The sequence below is a fragment of the Notothenia rossii genome, assembly GCF_949606895.1.
Source record: "Notothenia rossii genome assembly, chromosome: 7".
NCBI lineage: Eukaryota > Metazoa > Chordata > Actinopteri > Perciformes > Nototheniidae > Notothenia > Notothenia rossii.
The window spans coordinates 3,298,552-3,313,422 of record NC_136905.1 but is presented as its reverse complement, the minus strand read 5'-3'; the positions used below and the strand labels follow the sequence as shown (position 1 = coordinate 3,313,422).

The following is a 14,871-nucleotide window of genomic DNA, read 5'->3' as shown; positions in this document are numbered from 1 at the left end:
AATGCATTTGGTTTATACAGTGACAGTGGTGTAGATAGATAGATAAATTAGATAGATAGATAGATAGATAGATAGATAGATAGATAGATAGATAGATAGATAGATAGATAGATAGATAGATAGAAGTGTGTTCAGACGTTATAATACAATACTTAAAATACTTATTATAATTAAAAAGTGGAAAAGAGAATGAACAATTACAAGTAATATAACGGCGTACATTTACTCAAGTACTGAACAACTGGAGGTACTTGTACTTTACTTAAGTTTGATCAGCAGGCAGGATTACACATTTACTTTCACAACGACAACTGACATGTTAAAGGTCCCATGAAATGGTCATTTCTACTGATCATAATTCCATTGTTGAGGTCTACAAAAATAGATTTACATTGTTCAATGTTCCAAACTCACATTGGTTTCTTATACAGCATCTCTGTATAGTATGTGTATTCACTCTATGTCCGACACGGCTTGTTGGAGCTCCTGCCCCCCCCCTCCCTATGAGCCCAGTGTGCTCTGATTGGTCAGCTCGCCCACTCTGTTCTGATGAATCCACCACCGTTACAGCGGAACATCAGTGATTATGTGTTACAATGGTGTTTGTTAGCAACCAGAAAATGAGGTTCTGGGTGCCGTGTTGGGGGGACGTTGCGGGGTTAGCTGACATTGTGAGCTGGGTGACTGGTGTCGTTTCCTGGTTGCTGCGTGGGGTCTGCGAGACAGCGAGACAACGCGAATCTCAGCCTGAACTCAGTCTGAACACACACACACACACACACACCCCCACACACACACACACACACACACACACACACACACACACACACACACACACACACACACACACACACACACACACACACACACACACACACACACACACACACACACACACACACACACACACGTAGCCTGGCTGTGAGTTTGTGTGTGTGCTCTGAGTTCAGGCTGAGTTTCGCTGTGCCAGGCTGAGTTCAGACTGAGAAACCCGCGGAGCTGCGGCTGAGAAAAGATAAGGCTGAGTGTGTGTGTGTGTGTGTGTGTGTGTGTGTGTGTGTGCGTGTGTGTGTGTGTGTGTGTGTGTGTGTGTGTGTGTGTGTGTGTGTGTGTGTGTCCGCGGATTGCTCCATTTGGATCAATCTGCTAGCCTTTACGTCACTTAGCCCCTTACGTCACTCCAACCCAGGAAGAAAAAAATGGAAAAAGAGAAATCCCCAACGACGCGTTCTGGGGCAGCTACAGGGTGTACTTTGAGGGTTTGTGACTCTGCAGACCGTTTACATGCAGAAAAAGCTACATAACACACAAGGGGACGGGTAATAACCGGAAAAGCATGACATGGGACCTTTAAAGGTTACCTCTTCAGGTGTGTGGTCTTCACATACACACTTCAATAAAACTACTTGTTATTAATCACGCATCAAGCTGACATTGTTTCACCCTCCGTCTGAAACCAGAGCACAGTCTGCTCTGATTGGTTAGCTGGCCGGCTCTCTTGTGATTGTTCAACCACTTTTAGATGTCCTGCCCCTTAGCCTATATCACCAGTGGCGACTGGTCAGTGGCGACTGGGGCACAGCCCCACCTAGTGTCAGCAGAAAGTATTAAAAATAATGATTACAAAAAAATGCAAAAAAAATATTAAATAAAATATTAAATATATTTTAAGATCATGTTTAATCATCTGATTCGTCTGTACATTGCTGTTTTAGTCTGTGTTCTTCTAATTAGTGTCTACAGTGTGTGCCTATTGAGCTGTTTAGAGCCATGTGGGACAACACCCGATCATGCCCTCCCTCTCACAGTCTAAGTCAGGGGTCGGCAACCCCTGGCACGCGTGCCAGCATTGGCACGCAGCACCGTAACCAGTGGCACACTAGGAATAAGTGGAATAAGTGTGCAAAATAATTAAATTGTATTTTCGGATCCTGAACGAGACCGACGTCAGAGCGCGTCTCCCCGTTACCTGCAGAAGGAAGCCATGCACGCAACGCAGCCCCGCTCTCTTTATCTCCAGGTGACTTTCTGCCGCTTTCCTCCCTGGTGCAGTGCTGATCGTTTCACCACGGAGGAAAGCACTTCACTAATTGCAGTACCCATAAGGAGCTGTACAAATGCCGCAGTTTTTGCGTGGCTGTGTATTTAGTTGAAAACCCAGTGGCGATCTGCTCATCTCTCAACTAAATAATATGCTACAAAGGGGCGGACTGGCCATCTGTGTGTTGAACTTTCCTGTCGGCTCCCAGACCGTAGTCGAGGAGGGCAGAAGCAACAAGCTTCAGGTTCAATAACCAACTTTAGCTTAAATGACTGGAGAGAGGCGAGCACTTCTTGGGAGGACGTTGCATTTATTTAGCTGTTCTTCTGTTTCACAAAATACATCACAGACACCTCTTTTTTTCTGCTTCCTCGTTTCACTTCCAGAAACATACACACGTTCCCTCACTGTCGCTCTACCATCCACAAACACACATGCACAAGCCACACCCCTCTCTCTCTCTCTCTCTCTCTCTCTTAAAGGGACAGCGATCTCATCTCACTCTGCATGACCCTAATATCATAACATGTGTGCTCTGGAGAATCACAGAACGGACGATCGTCCTTATTATTATGCCGTTTAAACCAATTATTTAAATGTGTTTGTTAAATTCGGTATCATGTAAGTTGCGCTGACAGGTCCACACACTGCTTCCCCGCAGCGAGGCTCCCCCGCCCTCCTGCTGATAGTTGACGAGCGTCAAGCTCCTCAAAATATTATATTTGTAAACCTGAAGAGTCAGTGCCTCACCAGCCATGAACCTCACTGCAGAAGCTTATATATAGATATCTAAGTTTTCTGTGCCCCACCACTTTTGTACATTTAGAAACGCCACTGTATATCACGTACAATGTGTTATAGATAGAAACGCGAGTGTTACATAGTGATGTCACCATGCTCAGGGTCTGGTCTCTAGGGGAACTTGTGTTTCTTAAAGTCAGCGCTGTGGTCTTCTGTCGGTGAGAGTTATTATAAAAATGATCTTTAGTCTGCAGTCCGGCTCATATGTTCCGGTTCTTCTCCTCATATCAGAGCATCTTCACCTCAAGACTCTACAGAGTGATATCAGAGCATCTTCACCTCAAGGCTCTACAGAGTGATATCAGAGCATCTTCACCTCAAGGCTCTACAGAGTGATATCAGAGCATCTTCACCTCAAGACTCTACAGAGTGATATCAGAGCATCTTGACCTCAAGACTCTACAGAGTGATATCAGAGCATCTTCACCTCAAGACTCTACAGAGTGATATCAGAGCGTCTTCACCTCAAGACTCTACAGAGTGATATCAGAGCATCTTCACCTCAAGACTCTACAGAGTGATATCAGAGCATCTTCACCTCAAGACTCTACAGAGTGATATCAGAGCATCTTCACCTCAAGACTCTACAGAGTGATATAAAATGTCCTCATGTCAGAATTGACTGTCAAATGTCCTCCTGCAGTCACTAACAGAGGGTGCTGTAAAACCATCACAGTGTCAATGTGGATGATCCCAAATATAACTCTCTGTTTATATTGCTGCTGGAGCTAAACCTGAAGAAGTAAGACATGGTTGAACAGGAAGTGGAGAAAGGGGCGGGGCTACATTGGGTGAATACTGTATTCACAGTATCCGCCTCGGCCGCCGTCAGGCTGCTGTGTCCTTGGGCAAGCGCTTTGAGCACCTGTAAAAGCGCTCTAAAAAAAATGTAATGCATTATTATTTTTTATTATTATTTGACTAGAAGCCAGTGGAGGTGCAAGGTGCAAAGTAACTTGGTACGATTACTCAATTTGAGTATTTCGATTTTATTCTACTTTGTACTTCGACTTCACTACAATTCAGAGGTAAGTTGTGTAGGCTACTTTTACTCCACTACTTTTTAATAAGTCTTATTTTTGTATGATATAAGTCTTGAAATGCCAGATGTCTTCACTGTTTAATGTATTACTCACAGGAGTGAATGTGTGCAAAGGGATTAGCATCTTTGAGCCGCCCATCTGACGCAATCAAACGGGTTTCAACAAGTGACATGGAAGCAGGGAAGTCTTTTATTCCCACGCTCAGTGAAGGCATCATGAGGTGATCTGAGAACAGGACAGGACATGCTGCAGCTTACAGGGTAAAATAACACGGTCTATTAAAGAAGCCCTATGTTATATCTAACCTATTATTAGTATGTAGTGTCTCTACTTTAAAGAGTCCTCTCCTGCTGATGTTCAGGTGTATATCAGTATGTAGTGTCTCTACTTTAAAGAGTCCTCTCCTGCTGATGTTCAGGTGTATATCAGTATGTAGTGTCTCTACTTTAAAGAGTCCTCTCCTGCTGATGTTCAGGTGTATATCAATATGTAGTGTCTCTACTTTAAAGAGTCCTCTCCTGCTGATGTTCAGGTGTATATTAGTATGTAGTGTCTCTACTTTAAAGAGTCCTCTCTTGCTGATGTTCAGCTGTATATCAGTATGTAGTGTCTCTACTTTAAAGAGTCCTTCCTGCTGATGTTCAGGTGTATATCAGTATGTAGTGTCTCTACTTTAAAGAGTCCTTCCTGCTGATGTTCAGGTGTATATCAGTATGTAGTGTCTCTACTTTAAAGAGTCCTCTCCTGCTGATGTTCAGGTGTATATCAATATGTAGTGTCTCTACTTTAAAGAGTCCTCTCCTGCTGATGTTCAGGTGTATATTAGTATGTAGTGTCTCTACTTTAAAGAGTCCTCTCTTGCTGATGTTCAGGTGTATATCAGTATGTAGTGTCTCTACTTTAAAGAGTCCTCTCCTGCTGATGTTCATATCAGTATGTAGTGTCTCTACTTTAAAGAGTCCTCTCATGCTGATGTTCAGGTGTATATCAGTATGTAGTGTCTCTACTTTAAAGAGTCCTCTCCTGCTGATGTTCAGGTGTATATCAGTATGTAGTGTCTCTACTTTAAAGAGTCCTCTCCTGCTGATGTTCAGGTGTATATCAGTATGTAGAGTCTCTACTTTAAAGAGTCCTCTCCTGCTGATGTTCAGTTGTATATCAGTATATAGTGTCTGTACTTTAAAGAGTCCTCTCCTGCTGATGTTCAGGTGTATATCAGTATGTAGTGTCTCTACTTTAAAGAGTCCTCTCCTGCTGATGTTCAGGTGTATATCAGTATGTAGTGTCTCTACTTTAAAGAGTCCTCTCCTGCTGATGTTCAGGTGTATATCAGTATGTAGTGTCTCTACTTTAAAGAGTCCTCTCCTGCTGATGTTCAGGTGTATATCAGTATATAGTGTCTCTACTTTAAAGAGTCCTCTCCTGCTGATGTTCAGGTGTATATCAGTATGTAGTGTATCTACTTTAAAGAGTCCTCTCTTGCTGATGTTCAGGTGTATATCAGTATGTAGTGTCTCTACTTTAAAGAGTCCTCTCCTGCTGATGTTCAGGTGTATATCAGTATATAGTGTCTCTACTTTAAAGAGTCCTCTCCTGCTGATGTTCAGGTGTATATCAGTATGTAGTGTATCTACTTTAAAGAGTCCTCTCCTGCTGATGTTCAGGTGTATATCAGTATGTAGTGTCTCTACTTTAAAGAGTCCTCTCCTGCTGATGTTCAGGTGTATATCAGTATATAGTGTCTCTACTTTAAAGAGTCCTCTCCTGCTGATGTTCAGGTGTATATCAGTATATAGTGTCTCTACTTTAAAGAGTCCTCTCCTGTTGATGTTCAGGTGTATATCAGTATGTAGCGTCTCTACTTTAAAGAGTCCTCTCCTGCTGATGTTCAGGTGTATATCAGTATGTAGTGTATCTACTTTAAAGAGTCCTCTCCTGCTGATGTTCAGGTGTATAACAGTATGTAGTGTCTCTACTTTAAAGAGTCCTCTCCTGCTGATGTTCAGGTGTATATCAGTATGTAGTGTCTCTACTTTAAAGAGTCCTCTCCTGATGATGTTCAGGTGTATAACAGTATGTAGTGTCTCTAATTTAAAGAGTCCTCTCCTGATGATGTTCAGGTGTATAACAGTATGTAGTGTCTCTACTTTAAAGAGTCCTCTCCTGATGATGTTCAGGTGTATAACAGTATGTAGTGTCTCTACTTTAAAGAGTCCTCTCCTGCTGATGTTCAGGTGTATATCAGTATGTAGTGTCTCTACTTTAAAGAGTCCTCTCCTGCTGATGTTCAGGTGTATATCAGTATATAGTGTCTCTACTTTAAAGAGTCCTCTCCTGCTGATGTTCAGGTGTATATCAGTATATAGTGTCTCTACTTTAAAGAGTCCTCTCCTGCTGATGTTCAGGTGTATATCAGTATGTAGTGTTTGTAGCGGCCGAAATCATATAGAAATAAAACAGATAATCAACTTAAAATAATACAGCCGCTGAGGCACTAGTTAGCAGATCTTACGCAGGACAATGATCCAGGTCTAGACAAGATTCTCCATTGTGCATTTATTATGATCCAATATCATTGACAATGAACAGGTTTCCTATGGTTGGTTCCTTTAAGCCTTTCCTATGGCTTTCCTTTCTTGTGGTTGGAAAACCCTGTGGCTCGAAACACCCTGGTAAAAAAACCGTTTGCCTACTAGTGCTCTGGCTCCCAGCACCCACCTGGTTTTAATTACACCAGGTGCTCTAATCACCCAGTGCCCAAAACATGCCTTCAAAATAAAAGCATAAAAACTACTTTAACTTCGGTACTAACTAAGAATACATATTTGTTTGTTTGTAGCCTTTATTTAACCAGGTGAAAGCCCCTTCAGATCGAAAGATCTCTTTTTCAAGGGTGACCTGAAAATATATAAATATAAATATAAATATAAATACATGATAATAATAATAATAATAAACGCTATAAACAGCAAGAAAATAAATGTTAAACTATTAAATAATATAAAGAGATATATAGCTCCAACAGTGTCTCTTCTGGGACATGTCTCCATGCTTTAATGTTCAAAAAGCTCTTTATTTTTCTCATACTGTCTGCACCTCTTTTCACCCTCTGTCTGAAACCAGAGCCCAGTCTTTTCTGATTGGTTAGCTGGCCGGCTCTGTTGTGATTGGTCAACCTCTTAGAGATGTCCCGCCCCTTAGCCCAATGTGTTGGAGCGCTAGCCAATAGAAGCACGAGGGCGAGTGTGGGAGAGAAACTCCCTCTGGAGGAAACAGGGATTTCAGCCTTTGCAGACCATTGACATGCACTGAAAGCTACAGTATATAACACACTACAGGAAATACAGATACATGTTTCTTTTTGACAGATTATATCCTAGATGATATTCTCATTGCCTCCTGCCATGAAATGATTGACGGGAACGAACGCAGAGCATCACTTTGTAGGAGAGTTGAAAATGTATTCCAGTGAATAGTTTCTGGACATTAAATGAAAGTGAGCTGCACTGCCTCGAGAGAGCAAGAAGAATGACTCAACGCTGATTGTGGTCCCGGTGATCTGGAGAGTGGAGGCTGTGACAGAAAGGTCCCAGGTTCACCGTTTTTTTGTCCATCCGGGCGCCCACGGAAACCCTGCTCGCCCTGACGACTGTCTCCTCTTCTAAATGCAAATTGAGCTCTCGGTGATCATGGAAATACAGCAGCAGCATGTTGAACTGATGACTTAGCTTTGCAACCCCAGAGAAATTAAATGGTTTAACTTTTTAAAGGTTCACTACGGTGTCTCATTTCTGGTCATCTAATTCCCACAATGCATTATTCATGAGGTGCCAGCATTCAATGTTAACGCATGGTGGTTTAGAGAGATACAGGTGGTGTGAAGCGTGTCAAGCTGTCATGCTGCTGAGATGGCTTTCCCTTAATGTTAATGTTACTGTTCCTTATTCACAAGATTGGGTAGAAGATCACAGTAACTTAATCTCAGTGTCAGAGAAGGCAGTAATAGTGAATATTAACAATCCTTTATTTGTTTGTTTGTAGCCTTTATTTAACCAGGTGAAAGCCCCTTGAGATCAAAAGACCTCTTTTTCAAGGGAGACCTGCAGGACATTAGTTACACATGTAACATAAAAACAACAGAACAACAATAAGGATGACATACAACATCATGTGCAGGGTACAGTTTACAAACTCTATTCACAGTGACAGGTACCATGAGCATCAAACAGCATGCCACCAGGCCCAGTTCCACAGTGACAGGTACCATGAGCATCACACAGCATGTCACCAGGCCCGGTTTCACAGTGACAGGTACCATGAGCATCACACAGCATGTCACCCAGCCTAGTTTCACAGTGACAGGTACCATGAGCATCAAACAGCATGTCACCCAGCACAGTGACAGGTACCATGAGCATCACACAGCATGTCACCAGGCCCAGTTTCACAGTGACAGGTACCATGAGCATCACACAGCATGTCACCCAGCCCAGTTTCACAGTGACAGGTACCATGAGCATCACACAGCATGTCACCAGGCCCAGTTTCACAGTGACAGGTACCATGAGCATCACACAGCATGTCACCAGGCCCAGTTTCACAGTGACAGGTACAATGAGCATCACACAGCATGTCACCCAGCCCAGTTTCACAGTGACAGGTACCATGAGCATCACACAGCATGTCACCAGGCCCAGTTTCACAGTGACAGGTACAATGAGCATCACACAGCATGTCACCCAGCCCAGTTTCACAGTGACAGGTACCATGAGCATCCTCAGCATGTCACCCAGCCCAGTTTCTAAATGATGCAGGGGAACCAAAGTGCTCAGTTTGAAACATGTTTGCAGACTGTTCCAAGTTAGTGGAGCTGCACAACTAAAAGCTTTCTTCCCTAAGACAGTCCTAGCACTTGGCACATTTAATAAAACAACATCATGAGATCTCAGGCAGTAAACTTTCAATTCGTGGAGAGATCAGGGAGCAGATATAAAAAGGTAGTTTACCCAACATGGCTTTGTAGATGAACATGTACCAGTGACTGAGCCTCCGTGCAGTTAGTGAAGGTAGACCTGCCCTAGCATACAGGGTACAGGGATGAGTCAGTGCTTTACAGTTAGTAACAAATCTCAGGGCACTGTGATAGGCGGCATCTTACTTTTCCAGGCAATGGGCAGCTGCATTCATATAGATCAGATCACCATAGTCCAGCACAGGTCAAAAGGTCACAGAGCCTTTTCCTGGCCTCAAGTGAGAAACAGGACTTGTTCCTGTAGAAGAAACCTAGTCTAACCCTCAGCTTTTTAAGCAGGTTATTGACATGAAGTTTAAAAGTAAGACAATCATCAAACCAGATACCAAGGTATTTGTAACAGGTAACCACTTTGAGTACTTGTCCTTGCGTAGTAACAGTATCTAAAGCAGTGTCTGTAGTCTTTTTAGCTTTTGAAAAGAGCATTACCTTGGTTTTATCAGCATTTCAAAGAATCTTAAGCTCAGAGAGCTGAGTCTGAATAATGTTAAAAACAGCCTGTAATCAAACAACCAATTTAAATGAGTGCGTTGTCATCCATCGTCTCTCTCCTTTAAAACCTGCTCTTTATTTCGGATCATCAAAGACCAAACTCCGCTTTATTGAAGGTCATCTGATGTTCCTCGCTCATAATAAAAATAAAATAAACAAATAATAAAATATAAATAGTTCTATATAAAAGTAAATGGAATATGATATATAGATAAATACTTTGCACGATGCAAACAGATGAATGTTATGGATGTTCTTTACAGAGTACAGGTGTTGAGCAGTCCGATGGCCTGGTGGATGAAACTGACCCTGAGTCTGTCCATGTGTTTTTATATGTGTGTATTGTTTGCAGGGAGCGCTTAGTATAAGATAAGATATAAGATAAGATATAAGATAAGAAGAGATAAGAAGTACTTTATTGATCCCAATTCGGGGAAATGTTTGCGTTGCAGCAGCATCAAAAGACAAGACATAAGAGAAATTAAAATAATAGAAATAAACAATCCAAAATGTAAACATCAAAATTAAATTAAAATAGCATTAAAAAGTAAGAGTGAAAAATATACATGTGGAAAATATACATGCGGAAATACAAATGTACATTATCAAAATATAAAGCAGGATATTATATATACATTAATTGGTTAATAGGTTTTTATTTATTGTTTTGTAGTGTTTTAGTTTTTGAGGAAAGGTCACACGAAGCTCCTACAACTCACACACCGTTTTTATGGAAAAACAATTCAAGGATATTTTAGCGTCTTCATACTTTCTTGTGATCTTAAATACATTTACAACAGCCACTCTGGATGTAGAGGGGGTTACAGTCATTTGAACGGGAACAAATTCACTTCATCGACACCCTCAGGCCTCAGCAACAAATTTCATCCCCTGAATGACGCACATTTATCAAATCAAACACGGACACGCACAGACTCACAAACAGGGAACAGGACTCATGAGGGGGCGGGGGGGGGGGGATATATTTTACTTTATTTTCGAGAATCCAGTCGAAATGTAAATAATAAAATCATTGTTTCTGCATTATTTCAAAAAGTCGAACTATTGAAAATAAAGTGAGCGCCTCCGGGTGTGAAAACAGAAATATGTGCCTTTTAGCGTCTCAAGGGAGAGACATGCGGAAAGTGATGATGGTTACTTGCAGCAGCTCCTGAGAGAGAGGGGGGAAGCGTGGGCGAGGACACGGGGCGTGAGGACCGTTTCTCCGCGGATCCTGCACACCGGGATCTTTCCTCGTGAAGGGGAACACGGGGGGTTTATCACGGGGATTCGGCTGCACGTGCGGAGGACCGTGAGGATATACAAGGGGGTGAAAACGCAAAGTAAGTGAAGGCTGAGTCTGTTGATATACTTTTGAACGTGGAGCTCAGGAAAACTGAATTGATTTTTACAATCATAAAACCCTCCTGTTTGTTCATTAAGACAAAAACCATTATTGTTATATTTATTATATTTTACTGCTCAAGTTTCCTACTTTGTGTGCAGGATCATTCATGTTTGTTGTTTTTACATTATCATTCATGTTTGTTGATTTGTGAAGCCCTCTGAAACAAATGTGTTTTGTGATATTGGGCTCTATAAATACATTTGAATTGAATTGAATTTGTATATTGTTATTTAGATAAGGTTTTTACGTTTTTTATTATTGGTTACGTATTCTTCTTTCTGTGCCTCTGAATGCACACTTAGACCAAAGCAGATTCCTCTGTGTGTAAACCTACTTGGTAAAAAAAAAAGCGATTCTATTTCTGATTCTGATTAATCATCACCAGATTGATTTGACATCCTTGTAAGCTGTGAACAGTCTGATTACTGGTTTACATGAATCCCGGTGGTGGATTTACAAAGAATAGACACTGAAAATGTTTTCCAAAATTAACGTTGTAATTGATTTGTGGGAGTAGTCATTAAATCTGATGTTTAAATATAATCTAGGGTAACCCATTCATTTCTTATGGCAGTCAATTTGACTGGGAACACAGTAGGTGTTACAGAGTGGACTAATCAACTCGAAATTCAATGGAAGTGAACGCAGCAATTTCATATGTTGATGGCCTGATGGATGATTTCATGGTTCGGTCAGATTTGACCCAAACGACAGGAAGGTTAGGATATCTGTTTCCTCTTATGTGAGCACATTTTAAAAACAGGATGTTCATTTACATTTTCCTCATTTACCAAATTATTTTTACACTCTCAGTGCGCATCCTGACGGCTCAATATTCACTGAATAAGACTTAGAGTAAAGCTGTTGTTGTTGAACGGAGGATGATGTCAGCTGTCGTCCATCCGTCCGTCTGTTATCCATCCGACAAATAGTCAATCGCTCCGGTTATCACAAATTCTTCATCATCCATCCATCATCATCATCATCATCATCATCATCATCATCATCATCATCAATCAATGTTTATTTATATAGCCCAATATCACAAATGTTACATTTGTCTCAGTGGACTTCACAGTGTGTACAGAATATCAGTATGACAATACGACACCCTCTGTCCTTAGACCCTCTTTCCTTACACCCTCTGTCCTTAGACCCTCTGTCCTTAGACCCTCACATCGTACAAGGAAACACTTCCACAGAAACCCCACAGTTTAAAGGGGAACATGGGAGAAACCTCAGGGAGAGCAACAGAGGAGGGATCCCTCTCCCAGGACGGACGGACGTGCAATAGATGCCGTGTGTAAATCGAAGAGATAATACATTTACAGCGTAGGTAGACCAAATGTTAGGAAATGCATGAGTCTGTAATAAGAAGATGAATCTACAAAGATGTCAACAATCCTGTGGGAGCCATCAGGGAAGTAGTATGATGAGAGTCAGGCAGGACCGCAGAGACAGGTTCAGCCACGACTCGAAGTCCAGGACTCAAATCAGGACTCAGGACTCAGGATCCAGGATCAGCCAGGACTCAGGATCCCGCCGTAGATAGAAACACCAATTTTTTTTGGGGGGAAGCTGGGTTATTCGGAACATGAGAGATACAGACAGACAGAAGGAAGGACTAAGGTGTCCCCCGACAGTCCAAGTCTGTAGCAGATAAACTAACGTGTCTACGTACATGACTCCCTTATCCATCCATCCATCCATCCATCCATCCATCCATCCATCCATCCATCCATCCATCATCCATCCATCATCCATCCATCATCCATCCATCCATCATCCATCCATCATCCATCCATCCATCATCCATCCATCCATCCATCCATCCATCCATCATCCATCCATCATCCATCCATCCATCCATCATCCATCCATCATCCATCCATCATCCATCCATCATCCATCCATCCATCCATCATCCATCCATCATCCATCCACACAATTTAACCGACCGGTTCTGGTAACTGACACCAGGCTCTGTTTGAATTTCAGGTCATGAAGTGGATAATGGACAGCAGTTTCTCTGATGAATGAGAGCGGCCCCCCCGCCCTGTTGGACCGGTCCGGGCCGGCCCACTGCACTGTGTGCTGCTGCACGCTGGCCAACAAGGTCATCCTGGTGCTCTTCATGGGGCTGCTGGTCGTCGCCATCTTGTTCGGGAACTTGGTGACTCTGGCTGTGGTTCTGGGGACTAAACACTTCCACACGCCGCAGGGGTACCTGAAGGCATCGCTGGCCGTGGCCGATCTGGCAGTGGGGGTCTTCGTGGTGCCGCTCTCCATCTACGCCGAGGTCCACCTCATGGTGACCGACTCGGCACTGGAGTGGACTTTGTACAGCTCTAAGTACTTGAGTTTCCACCCGTGCAACCTCATTGGGCCCATCTTCGCCGGCTGCACCTTTGTTTCCATCACAACCATCTTCCTGCTGACCATTGAGAGGAGCATCGCCGTGTTGAAGCCGCTGCACAAAGACTCAGTGATCACGAGGAAGAGGACCACCATCCTCATCGTCCTCTCCTGGGTCGGGAGCTTCCTGCTGGCGGTGTCTCCGATGGTTTTCAGCAGCGAGATTGCGCTGGAGTACAACTCCTGCAGCCGGATGTGTAACTACGCGCAGATGAGCATCCAGGCGTTCAACATCCTCCTGCTCTTCCCGGCGTTTGACTTCACGCTCCTCGGAGCAACAATGGTCATCAACATCCTCTCGATGTCCAGCATCCGGCAGCACTCGAGGCGCAGGAAACGCCTGGCGGAGAGCGAGTGCCCGAGCACCAGCAAACCCACGTTCTCTGACATCAAAGCGGCTAAAACCATCGGCACGCTCACCGTGGCGTTTACCGCCTCGTTCACGCCGATCGCTGTCTTCGTGGTGGGGAACGTTTTGGGGAATGAATGGTGCAACTTTTCCTTTTTCGCCTTCTGGATTTTGGCCACCAACAGTTGCTGGAATGTCATCATTTACAGCGTGAGGGATCAGAAGTTCAGACTTTGTGCGCACAAGCTCCTGATGCCTTTCCAAAGAAAAAACTAATCTAATGAGTAAAAAAAAGACGCAGAACGTTCCAAAGACTTAAAATGAGGAAATCCTCATTTAGATGTTTGTTTGTGAGCCTCGTTAAGAGACATGTCCTCATGAGGGTCCTCATGGAGGGTCCTCAAACCGCCCAGAACTCTCCCATCCGGAGAAACTCGCTGCAGCTTCAGAAACGATGCAGATATGAAAACACAAAGGTTCCTCATGAACAAACATCTTCAGCAACTTGAGGAGACATGCGCAGTTTACTACAAGCTGCAGAAACCAAACGCTGAAGAAGCTCAAACACAACGGAGAGCAGGGAACACTAAAGAGTGACGCACACAGCTGGAGACCAGGGGGCACTAAAGAGTGACGCACACAGCTGGAGACCAGGGGGCACTAAAGAGTGACGCACACAGCTGGGAGACCAGGGGACACTAAAGAGTGACGCACACACCTGGGAGACCAGGGGACACTAAAGAGTGACGCACACAGCTGGAGACCAGGGGACACTAAAGAGTGACGCACACACCTGGGAGACCAGGGGACACTAAAGAGTGACGCACACAGCTGGAGACCAGGGGACACTAAAGAGTGATGCACACAGCTGGGAGACCAGGGGACACTAAAGAGTGACGCCCACAGCTGGAGACCAGGGGACACTAAAGAGTGACGCACACAGCTGGGAGACCAGGGGACACTAAAGAGTGACGCACACAGCTGGGAGACCAGGGGACACTAAAGAGTGACGCACACAGCTGGGAGATCAGGGGACACTAAAGAGTGACGCACACAGCTGGGAGACCAGGGGACACTAAAGAGTGACGCACACAGCTGGAGACCAGGGGACACTAAAGAGTGACGCACACAGCTCGGAGACCAGGGGACACTAAAGAGTGACACACACACCTGGGAGACCAGGGGACACTAAAGAGTGACGCACACAGCTGGAGACCAGGGGACATTAAAGAGTGACGCACACAGCTCGGAGACCAGGGGACACTAAAGAGTGACGCACACAGCTGGGAG

The 14,871-nt window shown here is 43.8% G+C and overlaps 1 protein-coding gene across 1 annotated transcript; it reads left to right on the top strand.

Annotated features, from left to right (window-relative positions):
- Positions 1–10,630: 10,630 nt before the first annotated feature.
- Positions 10,631–14,128, top strand: LOC307012814 (5-hydroxytryptamine receptor 1B). The gene is made up of 2 exons (XM_079640002.1): positions 10,631–10,752; positions 12,816–14,128. The coding sequence occupies exon 2, from the start codon at positions 12,850–12,852 to the stop codon at positions 13,855–13,857; it is 1,008 nt and encodes a 335-aa protein (XP_079496128.1). The 5' UTR covers positions 10,631–10,752; positions 12,816–12,849; the 3' UTR covers positions 13,858–14,128.
- The last annotated feature ends 743 nt before the right edge of the window (positions 14,129–14,871 follow it).